At 44.1% G+C, this 19,424-nt stretch overlaps 1 protein-coding gene across 1 annotated transcript in view; it reads right to left on the minus strand.

Annotated features, from left to right (window-relative positions):
- Window positions 1-13,812, minus strand: part of furina (furin (paired basic amino acid cleaving enzyme) a) — a 106,343-nt gene extending 92,531 nt beyond the window's left edge. The window contains exon 1 of the mRNA XM_085972426.1: window positions 13,082-13,812. Within this exon, the coding sequence (XP_085828552.1) occupies window positions 13,082-13,255 (174 nt within the window). The 5' untranslated portion in view covers window positions 13,256-13,812. The remainder of the gene's footprint in view (window positions 1-13,081) is intronic.
- Between the last annotated feature and the right edge of the window lie 5,612 nt (window positions 13,813-19,424).

The raw sequence follows: 19,424 nt of genomic DNA on the forward strand, positions 1-19,424 counted from the left end.
AACACAAAATCTAGCCACGGCTCAGGAACTATTTGCTTCCCTCTCCCTCTCTTTCAAAATGCCAGCATAAATATATTCCAATAGGCCTGTGAATTTGATACATCAAGCTAGTAACAGGTTAACAGACTGCCCCCTCAGCCAACGAATGGTCCTTAGTTAGCAAAAAAAAAGACATTTTCAAGAAACAAACTTCCCATTCCAACATAGGCAGTTAAGAACTTGCATTTATATAGCACCTATTTTCTTTTTCGGGGTGGCAGGTGGTGACTAGTGGGGTACCGCAGGGATCAGTGCTTGGGCCCCAGCTATTCACAATATATATATATCAATGATTTGGATGAGGGAACCAAATATAATATTTCCAAGTTTACCAATGACACGAAACTAGGTGGGATTGTGAGTTGTGAGGAGGATGCAAAGAGGCTTCAAGGCAATTTAGACAAGTTGAGCGAGTGGGCAAATACATGGCAGATGCAGTATAACGTGGATAAATGTGAAGTTATCCACTTCGGTAAGAAAAACAAAGGCAGAGTATTATTTAAATGGTGATAGATTGGGAAATGTTGATGTACAAAGGGACCTGGGTGTCCTTGTACACCAGTCACTGAAAGTAAACATGCAGGTGCAGCAAGCAGTTAGGAAGGCAAATAGTATGTTGGCCTTCATTGCAAGAGGATTTGAATACAGGAGCAAGGATGTCTTACTACAGTTATACAGGGCCTTGGTGAGACCACACCTGGAGTACTGTGTACAGTTTTGGTCTCCTTACCTAAGAAAGGATATACTTGCCATAGAGGGAGTGCAGCGAAGGTTCACCAGACTGATTCCTGGGATGGCAGGACTGTCGTATGAGGAGAGATTGGGTCAAATAGGCCTGTATTCACTAGAGTTTAGAAGAACAAGAGGGGATCTCATTGAAACATATAAAATTCCGACAGGGCTAGACAGACTGGATGCAGGGAGGATGTTTCCCCTGGCTGGGGGTTCTAGGACGAGGGGGTCAGTGTCTCAGGATACGGGGTAGGACATTTAGGACTGAGATGAGGAGAAATTCCTTCACTCAGAGGGTGGTGAATCTGTGGAATTCTCTACCACAGAAGGCTGTGGAGGCCAAGTCACTGAATATATTTAAGGAGTGAGATAGATTTCTAGACACAAAAGACGTCAAGGGGTATGGGGAAGAGAGCGGGAATATGGTATTGAGATAGAGGATCAGCTATGATCATATTGAATGGTGGAGCAGGCTCGAAGAGCCAAATGGCCTACTCCTGCTATTTTTTCTATGTTTCAATCCCAATCTCAGGACATCCCAAAGCATTTTACAGCTAATTCATTACTTTTTAAAGAGAATTCACGATTGTTAGAGCCAATTTTGCACAGCAAGGTGCCACAAACACTAGAGATAAATGATCAGATAATCTGTTTTGGTGGAGTTACTTGGAGATAAATGCTGGCCAGGACACCAGGAGAACACCCCTGCTCTTCAAATAGTGCCATGGGATCTTTAACTCTGCCTGAGCAGGCAGGCAGGGCTTCAGTTTAATTCAACAGAATAAAATTCATATATCACTCCCAACAAAACTTTAACAGAAAAGGATATTGAACAGAACTGGAAAGAAAATAATTGATACCAACTAATCAGTTATACTGACTAAAGATGACGAAGTGCAAAGCATTAGAATGTAGAATCATTAGGGACCATAAATAAAAGATAGTCAATAATAAATCCAATAAGGAATTCAGGAGAAACTTCTTCACTAAGATTGGTGACACTGAGGAAGTCATTACCACAAGGAGCGGTTGAGGTGATTAGCATAGATGCATTTAAGGGGAAGCTAGACAAGTCGATGAAGGAGAAAAGAATTGAAAGATATGTTGATAGGTTGAAATGAAGTAAGGTGGGAGGAGGCTGGTGTGGAGCATAACCACCAGCATGGACCTGTTGGGCCAAATGGCCTGTTCCTGTGCTGTATAAAATTCTATGTAATAGAAAGTTTCAGACCAATTCCAGATATAAAAACATGTTTTTAAAAAATGCAGTTACACAATTGCCAAATATACACTGACAACCATCTATTTCACCACAATTATATGGACGAACAAATCTATCTGCTACAGATTTTAGTTCAGCCACACGAATACCTTTGTAGTATAAAAGAAACTGCAGTAATTCTTGAGACACAAAGGAAAGAGAAAGATTTAAAAATATTGTAGTAATTTGAAAATTAAATTACTGTTTCATTTAATGTGGTTGCCCATTACACTAGCATTGCAAACATCAATAACAAAAGGCATTTATCTTGTTAAATAATGTAAACAAATGGAATGCTGGTCTTGCTTAGTAATGCCACGAGATACCCAAACATATTTCACATATAATGCAACAGGCTAAGTTGGTACTTGTTCATCACATGCAGCTGAAATCCATTAGACAAGAATGAATACACTAGTCAATCCATGAGGATCCAAGAAGGATACAGGTTTGAGTGAGTTTTTTTAAAATAAGTATTTATGCTATTACGGAATTAGTTTAAGAGATCTGACGTACCATCTTGGGGCCCACCACAATGGGTGCATGCCATTCGAGCTAAAGGTATATCGGAGTGGAACAAAATAATCTGTAGTATTCACCAACACGAAAGACAATAAAACACATGCCTGGAATAATCTTCAATAGATAACCTATAATAGTCACAGACATTATTAAAAGCTAGTTTTAAAATATACTAATTAAGAAACTATTGGGAAAAAAATTGGAAATTAGAATTAGTGACAATACAGTACTAAATTCCTAAGTACTATCCATTTCAGTAACAGATCTGTACCCCAAATCCCGACGCCAATAGCATCCACATGTCCCAAACAGAAACCAGCTATCTCAGCTTCATAAAGGTTTGATTACAGATACAGTATTCACATCAGAACAGCTGGTTTCCAATTCCAATGCAGATCTAAATACAGTCCAAGGTACACCATATGACCACAATCTCTATTTTGCTGACATGATGCATTGCTGATCACAAAGATTGGGTTTCTGTCCTGCTGACAGTGAATGGAAAAATACTAAAAATGGAAGACTTTCTATTTTTCATTTTGCAAGTAATCATGTGGATTTTTCCAGCAATTATTGGTATACAAAAATTCTAGGCTCTCCAAATCCCTTCAAAACTGGGAGGGGGGAAAAGCCCTCAATGTTACTACAGTAGCACAGAACGCTGAACAGTCACATCATTGTCAACATACAGACCAGCTGGAATTTAAACTGCTAGCACAAAATGAATAGGTAATTCAAATTAATAATTACACTACAGTCACAACACTGTGGGAAGTGAAACCTCAGTGATATCCCATTTCAATTGCCCTACATTGGGCAAATTGAAACGCACTAGTCTCCTCTTCCTAACCCCTTCTAAACTGATAGAAAGACCTATCTGTTTAACCTTGTTTCGCTGCCCTGTTTTTCATTTCCATAATTATTTCATCCCAATAACCTTCCTTTGGGAAACATTTTCTGCAGTGCTTCCTGACGGTGCAGTCACTAACCCAGTCTGAGCAGACAGAGATTCTAGTGTTGGCGCGTGGCTTGTTTCGCATACTGGTACCAAAACGCTACAGGAAAAATTTAATTTAAGTTAATGCGCTTTAATGTTGTGCCAATAGACTTCGTGCATGATCCTCATTCATCTCCTCTAATCGCTTCCACTAGGACTTCACTCAAGTGTTGTATAGCTCAAAATGCTATATCTTTCCCAATAGCTTTGCAGCAATTCCTGCTCGAAGTGTGTGTGTGCAGATGTCAGTGAGGACAGGAATATGAACAGCTATAATGGCCACTTTAAATAAAACTACAGGAAACTGTGCTACCCGGCACCGACAGGACCGAGCTTTTGCCGTCCCATCAAAACTGCCGGACAGACCAGCGCTAATGTTGAAACATACGGAGATTTTGAGCTCCGTATCTGGCAACAAACCCTGTTGCACAGCTTCTAAACAGTCGGCCGTACCTTGCAAGCATCTCTGTAGCTTAGCAACAGCTTCAGCGAGACCTTGCAGAGCCTGACTGGTGAAAAAAAAAAGCAACGAAAAGAAAAAAAAAGCAACGAAACGGCTCCTGATTTTTGCCGGTGGCTCGAGCATTCCGGACAGTTAACCTCCGGATAAACCAAAGTTTCCTGTACCCACCAACTTTCATTGTACAAATAGGAATTATTTTCAAACCCGGATAAAACCAGACTGATATATTTCCTAGTCATCGCAGTGCCTATGTCAATAACTCTTTTCCCCCCCCACCACCCTCTTTTCTTCCACACAACCTCCCTCTTCCCATGTTGTCTTCACTCATGATAATTCAGTACTTTACTAAGTAAGTTTAGTACTTTACTAAGTAAAAGTCAAACAGTTGCTAAATTTTGATACCTTTGAAACCTCAGTCAAAAATGTTATTTATTAGCATCAGTATTTATTCTGGAGAATGTGGTATACAAACTCAGATTAAAAAAAGTTGGCACTTTTCATAGGCATTCCAACATAGTGCCACCCAATGCTTCTCTAATTTTCTAAACAGAACCAGACAAACCCTGTAAGCTTGAAATCCTAGTGTCTACCTGTGAAATGTTTTATTTAACCAAATACTTCAGAAGTTTCATGTTGATTTATGGGTGGTGCAGAGTTCTCACATTCCAATGGTATTTTCTCCAAAATTGTCAATATTCCTGTATGTTTTGGTAGTAATCAATTTACAGGACCAGTCTGACTCCTCAATGGCTCAGCTGCTAAAGACAATGAGTAGTCGATCTGCACAAACTAGCAGGGTCCCAGATTCAATCCCTAGTCTGTGCTGCGTTAGTTGCTCAGCTGTTGCAGCAGCAGGGGTGCTACAATTGGTTTTAGCATCTCTGTGGATTAGGGATTATTGGGGGGGGGGGGGGGGGGGCGGGGGAAACACCAAGAGTTCCCTGCTGGAAATACAGGCGAGGACAAGATTCGACTCGACTGTAATGCCTCCTGCTTCAAATAGCTTGCTGGCACTTAGGCGCACATGAACAACAGTCGCTTGGGTGAAATAAAAGGACTGCCACTACCTGTGGAACTAAACCTCAGCATGAGTCAGCACGCTTTCAGGGTAGGAAGCTGGAAAATTGGGGAATGGGGAAAAGAATTGAAAAGCTATTCCTTCAATTCCAAATTTGATATTTTCCCCATAGCATCTAGCATCCTGGAAACAATGTACACAGCAGTGTGAATCCTCAATACAAAGTTTCAACAGAATACAAACACGTGCAAATATTAGTTTGCAATGTAGCATCTCGCTATAGACAAAGCGACAGGACATCATGACATTCTAGCCCAATGTGTGACGGGGAATGGCAATGAAAAGGTTATTTGCAGTGTTGATACTTCGGTAGTGACAAGGCAATGCAAACACTGCCACAGTTGTTTTAACACTGGTGTGAAATTTTACTGTAATATAACATACACGTGGTTATTGTAAAAACCAAAATGCCACATTTTTTAAATGTGTCAAAAGAAACCGAAGGTTACCATCTTTTCACTATGCAAACAGACTAATTTCCACAATTATAATTTCTCAGGCAAATTCAAGAAATTACTGCAGCGATTGGAATAAAAAGAAAAAAATTACTACTGTTAGATACAAAGCTATCGCAACACCAACAGTGTCCTTAAAATTACAGTCCCACACATACAGTACAACAATACCTTTCAACAAGTACAACGGCCCGTAATTTCTGATTGGAGGCTTCCTGCATGCGGATGCCTATCGGAAAAAAAAATACCCGAGGGCTTCTGAGGTCCGGACACTTTCGATGCTGGGCCTCTCCACAAATATAATGCGCAGGGCCCACGTATCCCAGGGGCGCAGGCGGTTCGCAAGCGTCCCTGGGATCACGTGGGCCAGGCCAGCCAATGAAAGAAGGGAATCTCCCTTCATACTTTTGACATATAGACCTGTCAAAAAAGTATGAATGGAGATCACCCCAAAGAGACACTAAAACATTAAATGTTTTAAAAACCATCACATTTTTAAAAGGAGTTAAAATTACATTCAATTAAATATTTTAAACAAATGTAACTTTTGGAAAAAAAATTCTACGGGGCTAAAAACAAACACCTTTTTAAAAGTATTTTTAAATTATAAATGAGTGAAAAAATTTTTTATTTTTTTAAATTTTTTTAAAACTCTTATGCTGGTAAAATCAGGCCTTACGTCGGCTTTTACCAGGCGTAAAATTTCTAAGGATTTTCAGTGGGCGGAGGTTCTGCAGAAAGCGGAACTCTCCACCCCGCAGAGGCCCTTATCTAGGACAGGCGTCCGATCTGTCAAGAGCATTCTTGACAGGTCGGAAATGCCGGTTTTCAGCGTATGCGCTTTGCATGCCTGAAACCGGCATTTCCGACATCCCTATGGGTGTGTGAACAGCTCGTACACACCTGTAGGCATCGGAAAATATGGGCCATTATAATTTTCTTAAGCAAATTCAATGAAAGTCGAACAAAAAAGTGTCTTGCACAAGGCTTTTTTCTTACAAAAATTCTGACAGACTAGGATTGTGGATGAAATAGATGGGTATTATATCTCAATTTGGAAAAACACTCAGCAATATAATTAGAGTTTGCCCTTTCAAGCTTGGGTTATGTTTGGAGAGCACATTTTGAATTATGCAAGACTAAGGTGAAGTACTGGTGGTTATAGGTCTGTCACAGGTGGTAAGGTTGGTTGTGTGCTATTTGAGGTGATGAATTGAGAAAATATAAAACATAAATGGGCTTAAAAACGATTTTCCTATACGGATAACAATATGCTAAATAAGCCATGACAATACGAAGCTATGCCACAATACTGTAAGACTGTAGTACCAATGATCTCCAAAGGCAAATAAAAAATGAAACGCCACATTAATACTCCCTCTGTCTGACATCCACCTCAACCCTTATTATACATGGAGAGTCAGGTTTCAGGATTAAACAAGTTTCAATGTTTCACACGATTACAAGCTTACTTAATTATATTCACCATTTCCAAAGTAGGGCCACTTTTAAAATCAGAAACCTGTATTGTAACAGTATTGAATTGGGATCAGTTACTGCACATAAAAACACCTATTGCTGCAGAACTACCCTGGCCAATACAGTACTAGGTTCTAATAAAGACAGTGACTACTGAAATTGGAGACATATTTGAAGTCAACAGATTAAAACTTTAAAAAGGCACAGGTTCATGGGCCCAATGGCCTTTTGCAGATCCTAAAAATTCTTAATACTACTTTTTCCAAAGTCACAATTTAAATGTTATAAGTATTTAGACGTTAGTCTGTGTCTTTGGTAAAGTTTTTTTTTTAAATATAAAAGTCAACCGAAAGATATGTTCTCTTTCAACACTGCAAAAATATTTAATGAGTGTTGCATTATGCCCTATTACGTGACAATGCACATTTGCAAACTAACCACTTTAACCTCACCACATCTCTTTCCTGATAAATGGTAATTGTTTTTACTAGGAACCACTCCTGAAGTTTCAGGAAATGAGTGCAGGCTTTGTTTAATCCAGGAATTCAAACAGTGGTCAATTAGTTGCCAATTCGGGGGGGGGGGGGGGGGGGGGGGAGGAAAAGAGTGGTTTGCATGCTGGGGAAGAGGACAAATAAGATCCAAGCAAATTTTTAAGTTTGTACCTTAATTAGTAAGTGCTCAAATGTGTTTTTATATTGCAATCTACTGCAGGACTCCTCAAACATGCTATTTAAATATTTAGAACTGGAAATTGATTTTTTTTTCCAGTTAGAGGACACCCACTGATTAGGGACTGGTGGTGTACACAAGATAAAGCAATAACTGATTAACTCATGACCTCTAAGCAGGAGTTCTGGTAGCTGTAAGATAGAGGCTTAGTTTGCACAAATGTCCGGTTCTCAACATGTACTGTACAGCTTTTTATAAATTGGAGTTTTCAGGTGTCAGCCCTGGCTCAGTAGTAGCACGCTCCCCAGAGTCAGAATGTCATGGGTTCAAGCCCCATCCCAGAGATTTGAAAACATAATCTAGGCTGGCACTTTAGGGCAGTACAGAGGGAACACTACACTATTGGAGGGGTCAACTTTCAGATGATAGGAACATAGGAACTGCTGGACAAAAAAAAAAGGTCCATCTAGTTTGCCTTCTGCCATCCTGGTAGTCAATGATCCAACGATAATGAAGTTGTTGACCAATCACAGCGATCAATCTCTATCAATGGAGTCAACAACAGACCCAGACACGAGGCGAGGAAAACCCCCAGTGGGGGAGAGCTTTGGGAACCAGAGGTCCAAAGTCACCCGTTCCCCCCGAGCCACGCTGCACTCACATGTCTGGTCTCAAATTACTCCGATACTGTACAAGATGTTAAACCGCTCAGGTGGATGTGAAAAATCCCATGGCACGATACGAAGAGCAGTAGAGTTCTCCTGGTGTCCGGCCAAAATTTATCACTCAAAATCACAAACAGATTATCCGGTAATTTCTTTGCTATTTGTGGGACCTTGCTGTGCACAAATTGGATGCCACATTTCCTTACATACTTATCCCTTTAGATATTCCAATACAAAGTTTACAAAATCTAACTGGAGATCTGTTCCATTTGCTTTCCCTCCTAAAGCAGTGGACAAAGCTAACATTTTGGGTTTTGGTTAGAGGGCTGCTCAGCCGATAATAAATTGGACACAAGAAAAAGTATCAAGGCAACTTTTAATAGGATTTCCACAATAATCCAATGAATAAATAAATCAAGGGGTATGTACATGGATATACCGACCAACAAGTTGCAAATTCAAGTGCAGTACTCCACTCGCTGATCTCAGCAATGACTTCCTCATTCTCACCAAATTGCCGAATGGCATTTACTGTAGAGGTTCATGGGTGGAAAAAAACAGCTACAGTACTTGGGCGACTTACTGAAGGGCTTCTCTGTACCATGTCCTAGACACTACAATTCAGAGTCAATGGGGAAAAAGGGTTGGTGGGGGGGGGGGCAAAAACTCCTAAGGACTTTTACCTGGATCCAACACACCAAAAAATTACTATCCAGTAAAATCACCTGACATTTTAATCTTCATAATCTCTGGCAACTAACAGGGATTCACAAATACATCCAATCTTTAATATTTAAACATTCCTAACGCGGAAAACACAGGTGCAGACAGAACTGACCAAACGTCCTTACAAATAGGCAATTGCATTTTGCAAAGATGCATCAATCCTGACCTATTCAATAACAGTTTGTTTCCTCACCTCTTCCCACAAATTTTTAACCAGAATATCCAAAATGCTTAGGAATAGCAGTACTAAGATGATGCTGGAAAAATCCTATTTACCAAGAAATCATATTTTGACCAAATCAAATAGATGGACAACGTAGTTTAATATCAGATTCACCTCACATCACAACTTAGTTTTCCAGGCTTTCTAAGCACTAGGTCAAATGTTCAACATTACTCTTTAGTTGTAACTAAACTTTGATATATTCTTCCTATATTCTTCCAATAAATTTGAAACGTACTGACTGATCTAGATAATTTAATGTTTCCTTTGTGGTGTTTAAGAAACCGTTACCCCACAAAATGGAGTGGGCCTTTGGCGTAGCAGTAGCATCCCCGCCGCTGGGCCAGAAGGCGTAGGGTTTCGAACCCCGCTCCAGACAGTCCCGGCAAGTGGAGTCAGAGCTCCGGCTCTAAATTCTGGGTTGACATCCAGCGGGATACTTGCGTCCGTGGGTGGCCCCCCCCTCGTATGGGTTGTGGGAGCCCGTAAAACCCTCCCGCCATAGGACTAACCACCCTAATGGCTGGTACGAAGATGGTTACGGTCACGGAAGGAGCATTAATCGCGGCGAGAAATCCTTCCACCACTTCATACAGTTCCCTAAAGGGAACAGTATGAAGACATGTACGACGACGACCCCACAAAATAAGGTACATTCTGAATCTGTACATGAACCGCGAAAACTACTGCAAATTGGATCTTATTTTTGTGGATCTTGCTTCTGCCCTTTATGGGATTTAAGGGATTATGGAACCAAGGCAGGTGAATGGAGTTAGGATGCAGATCAACCATGATCTCGTTGAATGGTGGAACAGGCTCAAGGGGCTGAATGGCCTCCTCCTGTTCCTACTGTGAAAATCAAACCATTGTAAGTGATTGTCATGTTTTATGAAAAGGTCAAATGTAGCCTGGGGCAAAATTCAACCCGTGAATTTTTCATTAAGCTTACTCATGAAAAATTACTCAGTCTGCATTATATAGAAATGACTCAATAACATAACCAAAAAATTGCCTTCGGGTGAGATATGTGTTCAAGATCACAGTACTGAATTATGGCATGAATCAGTAACCACTTCTGCTGCAACAGTATCTCTGCCTTAACCCCAGTGCAGAATAGCTATTTCTGCAGGAGGAAGTCTGATTAATATGGGTTTCATACAGACAGTACAAAATTACTGTATGGAATAGTCTCGTGTATTCAAAAAACTAATTTTACTCAAGGAGCTCTGATATGAAATTAAAATGCCAGGAGTGCCATTTGACCCAGAGTGCCTGCTGCCGATAGCAATCTGCAATAAAATAAAGAGGATCCAACATCACCAGAGACATTTTCAAGACTTTCATGAGTTGCCATCATGCTTCCATCTAAAACTAAACCCGTGGAGCCAGATTTGCTCCCCCTTTTATTACGGATTGCTAGCTTCAAACAGGTCTCTAGAGCAGCAACACCAGCTAAAGTAAACAGAGGTTGCAGATCACCATCAATAATGCTTCCCCAGACTCCTTATGAGATTTTTTAAAAAGTAAAACTCATACAGTTTAGATTGTCATCTGAACCTCCCATTTAGTTTTCTGACATTACAATGATTGCATTGCATTTTCCTCTGCTTGACAATCGCAGACAAACTCTCACTCAATCGGTATGAAGAGTATCTCAGGATTGTTCACCTGCAGGATTGTGGATAAGAACACAAGAAATAGGTGTAGGATGTCCTGAGCCTCCCCAAACTAGATGGCCATAGTCAGGAACATACAATTTGCAGAAACAGTGAATCTACAGCACAGTGCATTAATACACCAACCCACTGTACCACAAGCACACAGTCAGTTAACTCGCTTCATGACTGAGCATTTCTAAATATTGCAATGTTTGTATTTTTAAACAAAAAACACGTTAAATCCATGAGGGATAGTAAATAGCACTGAATGTTATTAACTTATGAAATTAGAAAACTACTATTCTCTTCTAGGTTTAGAGAAAAAAACTACTTCCCAGCTAGTAAAAAAAAAAGTTGCATTTTGAGATATTCCCATAAAGTTTTTATAAAATTCTACCAAATTGGTAGAGGAAACAGGAGTACATGTCAGCGAAAATCATGACTACCTTTAATCAAGGATATCCTGGAAAAATAGTACACACACTTCAGAACATCTTACGCGGATAAAGTTAAAAAATTATTCATTTAATAAGCCTTGAACGAATAAAGCTCTTACACATCGCTTCATGTGACCCACTCATGGAGATCACTGAGCAGAGGACAAAATGTGAACCTGTAACTACAACATAATACTGAACTCAGGTGTATTAAATATTGGTTAAAATCCAGAAGTCTGTAACTCAAACGGTGGTGTGAAACGCCTTGTCCTAGAGTCTGGGAAAGTCAGTTCTGTTGAGGTCCAGGAATGTTAGTTTGTTCCACACTTGCATTACAAGATAGGAACAAGTGGTAACGCACAGCAGCAAAGTATGCAACAACACTTTCCGTGTGGTGGCAAAATTAATACAGTGGTAAAAGGAGTCAAAAATCATACAATAAGGGCTTATTTTATTACAATACATGATCTATATTCCAGATAAAGATCCCAAAGCCTATTCAGACACACAAGAATCCTATGAGTATAAAATTGAATCTCCACTATTTTTCACCCTCCTCAACCCAAGTCTACGATGACTGACATACTAAAAAAAATTATGAACATGCAAATAAATGTTCATCCATAATTTAAGTACAGGCGAGGGAAGCCACTTGTCAAGAATTAGTAGGTGAAACACAGGACACCAGAGCACACAGGCAGTGGGAATGAACAATTATTTTTTGCCCAGATCATGGAACAACACTGCAATACGAGGAAGGGTTGCGACAACTTCCAACGCAGAACCCAAATTACAGCCCCAGGACTCAAATGATAAAGACTCTAAAATGAACCATAATTAATTGCAGAAATCTCTTGCTCACAGCTTCCTCCTTTCTTGGTATTAGAGATAAGGACAGAGAAATGCAACTCATACTTGGGCATAATTCTTTCCATAACTAAATGACATGTTATGAGAAACAAAACATATTGGACGAGGCTAAAAAAATGGTTCATACACAGGGGTTATTACAATAAAGGCATGACAAGTGACTACATGAAGCAGAATCAATGATAGTTTTACAGTAGACAAGGAAGCCAATCAGCCCATCGCTTGTGTCAAGATTAGATTTCATTTCCCTTGACCTTTCAGCATTCTTTTCTAATTATATATTTTTTAAATGTCAAAAGGTCCCTTTTAAAAGTTATTTTGTAAATGTCAAAAAGGTCCCTTTTTAAAAGTTATTATGGATTTCGTTTCCACCATTTGGAGTATACTGAAGGCTAAACAACCGGGAGCAGCTCGCTCCCGACGGAGAGACAGAGAACAAATACCATGGGCAGAACCGGCTTCCCCGGCGTTGAAACTTCAGTGTTTTTAAATAAAAGTTTCACCAAAGAAAAATGAGCAAAATTTCGCTTTGAAAGAAGCCCACAAGAGTCTAGGCGTGCCTGCGATGAAAAAAGACGTGCAGCATTTTTTTTTTAAAAAGCAATACGACACAAAGATGCATTGTGGATTTGTAAACAAAACAAAAAATTGCCTGGCACTTTTCTCGCAAAAAAGTTACTGAGAATTAACTCATTTGCTCAAATAGATGTGATTTTCGGTCAGCGTGCAATTGCAGATTGAAGTAAAATGCGATTTTTTGGCAGCGGTTCCCCCGGAGTGAGGGGCTGCCCGCGGGTTGCTCACCTGGCCCAGGTTGATGAAGCCGTGCTGCCGGGCGATCCTGTCGGCCGCTGGCTGGCCGCCGGCGATGTGCACCGCCCAGGTGTTGCTGTAAACTTTCCGCGGGACGGCCGGCCGGCCGGCGCACAGAGCCAGGAGTGTCCAGAGGGCGAGCGCGGCCTCCGGCCCCCACTCCATCTCCTTGCGATAGGGGTCAGCTAGCCGCCGGTCACCGCGGCTCCGGCCACCTCAGGTCTTGTGTGTGGGTGTGTGTGTGTGGGGTGGGGAAAGGGGGGGGGGAAGAGGAAGGAGGGGGGGGCGGCGGCTGTCCGCTCACCGGCTCCGTCCCTCAGCGGGGGGATTTGGGGGTCGGCCGGTCAGCCGCCGCCGCCACCACCCTGGGTTGTCCCCCTCAGAGGAGTGTGAGTGGGGGGGGGGGGGGGGGAAGGAAAGGAAGAGGGAGACCGACCCCACTGACTCTCCCTCGGCGGCCCTCAAGGATGCTTCCCCCTTCCCCCGCGTAGCGGCCGGTCACTCCGTGAGGTAAAAATTTTTTAAAACAAAATTTAAAAACTGAAAGGAAGTGAGCCAGTCAGTGGCCGGAGTTTGAGCCGCTCAGTCGGCTGTCCATGGCTCGGTGTGTTTTGGAGGGAGGGGGGCGGTGGGGGGAGGCTGCAGGCCGGCCCGGGCTCTTGCTCGACGCCGCCGCTCCGATTTATCCTCGGCGCTCGCTCCCGCGCGGCGCGTCCACGACGGAAACGCGTCAGCCGCGCGCACCAAATATAGCCCCGATCGCTCACAACACGGCAGCCCGAGGCCCCGCCCCCGCCTAGCTTCGTCTCTTCGTCGCCCCGCCCCTGACCAGCTTCGTCTCTTCGTAGCCCCGCCCCCGACCAGCTTCGTCTCTTCATAGCCCCGCCCCCGACCAGCTTCGTCTCTTCGTCGCCCCGCCCCCGCCCAGCTTCGTCTCTTCGTCGCCCCGCCCCGCCCAGCTTCGTGTCTTCGTCGCCCCGCCCCTGACCAGCTTCGTCTCTTCGTAGCCCCGCCCCCGCCCAGCTTCGTCTCTTCGTCGCCCCGCCCCCGCCCCCGCCCCCGCCCAGCTTCGTGTCTTAGTCGCCCGGCCCCCGCCCAGCTTCGTGTCTTAGTCGCCCGGCCCCCGCCCAGCTTCGTGTCTTAGTCGCCCCGCCCAGCTTCGTGTCTTCGTCGCCCCGCCCAGCTCCGTGTCTTCGTAGCCCCGCCCCTCCCGGCGCTCGGACGCGCCCACTGTTGTTCCCAGCCGCTGCCGGTGACGCACCCTGTCGCGTGACAGCGGCGCCCCCGCCGAGCCCGCCCCCTCCCACCGGCGCTGTGACGTCAGGGCGCGGCGACGTGCCTCCCCCGCCATGACGTCAGGGCCATGGCCACACCTTTCGCCCCAGACATTGCTGCCACCTGGTTAACATTGAGCTGCCATGGCAACGCAGTAAATAACTCATTTAACAGGCCTGTCAACTTTCAGTAGAAATTAAGCTTTAAAAAATGTGACGAAGCTTTGACGTAAACTTGAGCTCATCCGAAATTCTGCTGCCCTGTGCTCGCTGACCTACATTGGCTCCCGGTCCGGCAACGCCTCAATTTTAAAATTCTCATCCTTGTTTTCAAATCCCCCCATGGCCTCGCCCCTCCCTATCTCTGTAACCTCCTCCAGCCCCACAACCCCCCCAGATCTCTGCGCTCGACCAATTCTGGCCTCTTGAACATCCCCGATTTCCATCGCTCCACCATTGGCGGCCGTGCCTTCAGCTGCCTGGGCCCCAAGCTCTGGAATTCCCTCCCTCTTCTGTGGTATGGCAGTAGCAAAGCAAATCAAATGTCAATATCTAAGTCAGATATCCAAGCCAAAGCTTCCGGTGTAACAGCGTGGATATCTTGTAGGCTGCCTGCGAATTTCCTCTGAGGGCAGTGCTCAATGATGTGTTCCAGGGTCTGATTAGGAGCTCTTCTGGGAGCCAGAGTACACACAGAAGCGTCAGTTGCTGAGCATGGAGTTGAGAAGATGGACCGTTGTTCTACAGGGTAAATTGCTGGAGAGCTTGAAAGGCAGTCCATGCTTCCATACTGTGTCATAGACCACTGACAGGTCCACGGGTGCTCCAGCGGTCTTGAGCTGGGGCTGGAAGCCTGCTTCGATGTGCGTTGTTAAAGCTACCACTTGGTCGCAGCAGTTACGGCCGCTACGGAAGCTTGCTTGCTCCTTCGGAAAGGTTGGCTCGATGATGGGAGCTTCCATCCCTAAACCTCTCCATCTCTCCAACTCTCTCTCCTCCTTTAAGACGTTCCTTAAAACCTACCTCTTTGACCAAGCTTTTGGTCACCTGTCCTAATGTCTCAGAGAATCATAGAATAGAATGGTTACAGCACAGAAGGAGTCTATTCGACCCATCGAGCCCGTGTCAGCTCTCTGCAAGAGCAATTCAGCTAGTCCCACTCCCCTGCCCTTTCCCCGTGGCCCTGCAATTTTTTTTCCTTCAGGTACTTATCCAATTCCCTTTTGAAAGCCACGATTGAGTCTGCCTCCTCCACCCTTTCAGGCAATACATTCCAGATCCTAACCACTCGCTGAGTAAAAAAGTTTTTCCTCATGTCGCCTTTAGTTCTTCTGCCAATCACCTTAAAAATGTGTCCCCTGGTTCTCAACCCTTCCACCAATGGAAACAGTTTCTCTCTATCTACTCTGTCTAGACCCCTCATGATTTTGAACACCTCTGTCAAATCTCCTCTCAACCTTCTCTGCTCTAAGGAGAAAACCCCAGCTTCTCCAGTCTATCAACGTAATTGAAGTCCCTCATCCCTGGAACCATTCTTGTAAATCTTTTCTGCACCCTCTCTAAGGTCTTCACATCCTTCCTAAAGTGTGTTGCCCAGAATTGGACACAATACTCCAGTTGAGGCCGAACCAGTGTTTTATAAAGGTTCATCATAACTTCCTTGCTTTTGTGCTCTATGCCTCTATTTATGAAGCCCAGGATCCTGTAAGATTTTTTTAATGCTTTCTCAACCTGCCCTGCCACCTTCAACAATTTGTGCACATATACTCCTAGGTCTCTCTGTTCATGCACCCCTTTTAGAATTGTACCCTTTAGTTTATATTGCCTCTCCTTGTTCTTCCTACCAAAGTGTATCACTTTGCATTTTTCTGTGTTAAATTCCATCTGCCACTTGTCCGCCCATTCCACCAGCCTGTCTATGTCCTCTTGAAGTCTATCACTATCCTCCTCACTGTTCACTATACTTCCAAGTTTTGTGTCATCTGCAAATTTTGAAATTGTGCCCTGCACACCCAAGTCCAAGTCATTAACATACATCAAGAATAGCAGTGGTCCTAGTACTGCCTTAGGAATAAAAATTGCAGGGCTATGGGGAAAGGGTGGGGGAGTGGGACTAGCTGAAGTGCTCTTGCAGAGAGCTGGCACAGGCTCGATGGGCTGAATGGCCTCCTTCTGTGCTGTAACCATTCTCTGTTTCTACTAACCCCTGGGAAACACCACTGTATACCTTCCTCCAGTCCGAAAAACAACCGTTCACCACTACTCTCTGTTTCCTCTCACTTAGCCAATTTCGTATCCATGTTGCCACTGTCCCTTTTATTCCATATTGCCCTCATCAACCCTTTCTGTTATCTCATCAAAAAACTCAATCAAGTTAGTTGAACATGATTTGCCTTTAACAAATCCGTGCTGGCTTTCCTTAATTAATCCATACTTGTCCAAGTGACTGTTAATTTTGTCCCAGATTAACGTTTCTAAAAGCTTCCCCACTACCGAGGTTAAACTGACCGGCCTGTAGTTGCTGGGTTTATCCTCACACCCTTTTTTGAACAAGGGTGTAACATTTGCAATTCTCCAGTCCTCTGGCACCACCCCCATATCTAAGGAGGATTGGAAGATTATGGCCAGTGCCTCCGCAATTTCCACCTTTACTTCCCTCAGCATCCTAGGATGCATCCCATCCAGTCCTGGTGACTTATCTACTTTAAGTACAGCCAGCCTTTCTAGTACCTCCTCCTTATCAATTTTTATTCCATCCAGTATCTCAACTACCTCCTCCTTCACTATGACTTTGGCAGCATCTTCTTCCTTGGTGAAGACAGATGCAAAGTTCTCATTTAGTACCTCAGCCATGCCCTCTGCCTCCATGCATAGGACTCCATTCGGCCCCACTCCTCCTTTTACTACCCGTTTACTATTTATATGTCTATAGAAGACGTTTGGATTCCCTTTTATGTTAGCTGGCTAGGTGTCAAATTTTGTTTGATAACACTCCAGCTTCAGATCGAGGTGTCCACTTCCAGATTCCTCTCTCATCTACGGTTGGACTGTAACTAATTATATAAAATCCAAGTATTAAAGATACAACTTGAAAGGAGATCTGAATTACACCCTGGTTTTCGTTGTCCCCTGTCTTCTATTCCACTTCACCTCTACACTGACTCGCAGAACTACATTTACAGACATGGGTTCAGCTTCCGCATCAACAAAAACAATTTGCATTTACAAGAAACTCTTTGGTATCCGGCACCGACGGGACCGGGATGGTGCCGGTTGATTCAAAATTCCGGAAGACGGAGAGGGTTATCTACCGAGGCTATTTTTAACAAACAAAAATTTAAAAAATCAAGAAATGTGCAGTATACAGTAATTGGGTACTCCCGGCAGCGCGGGAGAGTCAGACTCCTGTTATTGAGGTGTTCGGACTTCCGACAGCGCCAAGAAGCCGAGTAGTGGCAGTTTGGAGAACTACCCCCACTGACTAACTCGGCCACCGCGGGAGACTTGGACTCGGACTCAGCAACATTGCCGGTTATTGAGGTGCTGTTTTCGGAGTATGAATTTTGCCGGTTAATAGAGAATTCCGGATGCCGTTTAAACGAGAGTTTCCTGTATATAGGTTCTTTACCGTATAAAGTGGCCCAAGGCGCTTCACAGGAGCGTTATCAGACAAAAATTGACACTGAGCCAAAGATGGCAATATTAGGATGGGTGCCTAAAAGCTTGGTTAGAAAAGGCAGGCTTTAAGGAGGGACTTAAAGAGCTTAAGACCCACGCAGTTGAAGACACAGCCGCCAATGGTGGAGGGAAGGGAGTGGGGAATGTGCAAGAGGCCAGCACTGAATGAACACAGAGCTCTCAGAAGATTGTAGGGCTGGAGGAGGTTACAGACATAGGGATTTGAACACAAGGATGAGAATTTTAAAATAACCTCCAAGTTCCCCATCAAGTCACACACCATCCTGACTTGGACATGTATCGTAATTCCTTCACAGTCACTGAGTCAATATCCCGATCTAGCTGCACTCTTTCAGCACCATCGCCACAAGGAAAAGGCCGAACACCTTCACAGTGCATCGACTGAGGAGCGCAGTGACTTGGAGAGCAACCTGGAAGTGATGATGTTCCCATGATGGTGCTGCTCTAGTCCTTCGCGGAGGTCGAGGTCCCAGGGAAGGGGATGATACTGAGGTCGAGGCATCGGCTGGTAACCCACTTCAAAACCGATCCGAATCTCCCAGCTGGTTCTCTCTGTGGTTTTGACAGTCCAAATATCTGTGTGAGTGTCGTACCAAGATACAGATATGGTATCACTGTTCTAGAAAGTACGCTGTGGTCAGACTGGGTTCCTGGAAAAGCTAAAAAATATTCTGTCACCTAACTTCCTGCCATGTCGGTTTCTTCTGTAGCGAGATTTTCATCAGTTGGTTTTTATAATTGATGTAAATGGATTTCCCCCAGTTTTTTCTACTCACCTTGCCTAAAGGTGCTGATACAGGTTCCACAGACACTGACTCTCACTGGGGTACGGGTTCCACACACACTGACTCTCACTGGGGTACGGGTTCCACAGACACTGACTCTCACTGGGGTACGGGTTCCACAGACACTGACACTCACTGGGGTACGGGTTCCACAGACACTGACTCTCACTGGGGTACGGGTTCCACAGACACTAACTCTCACTGGGGTACGGGCTCCACAGACACTGACTCTCACTGGGGTATAGGTCCCACAGACACTGACTCTCACTGGGGTACGGGTTCCACAGACACTAACTCTCACTGGGATACGGGCTCCACAGACACTGACTCTCACTGGGGTATGGGTCCCACAGACACTAACTCTCAGTGAGGTATGGGCTCCACAGACACTGACTCTCACTGGGGTACGGGTCCCACAGACACTGACTCTCACTGGGCTCCGGGTTCCACAGACACTGACTCTCACTGGGATATGGGTTCCACAGACACTGACTCTCACTGGGGAACAGTTCCACAGACACTGACTCTCACTGGGGTACGGGTTCCACAGACACTGACACTCACTGGGGTACGGGT

Source organism: Somniosus microcephalus, chromosome 32, assembly GCF_052327205.1.
Source record: "Somniosus microcephalus isolate GS21.2 chromosome 32, FLI_Smic_1.0, whole genome shotgun sequence".
Taxonomy (NCBI): Eukaryota; Metazoa; Chordata; class Chondrichthyes; order Squaliformes; family Somniosidae; genus Somniosus; species Somniosus microcephalus.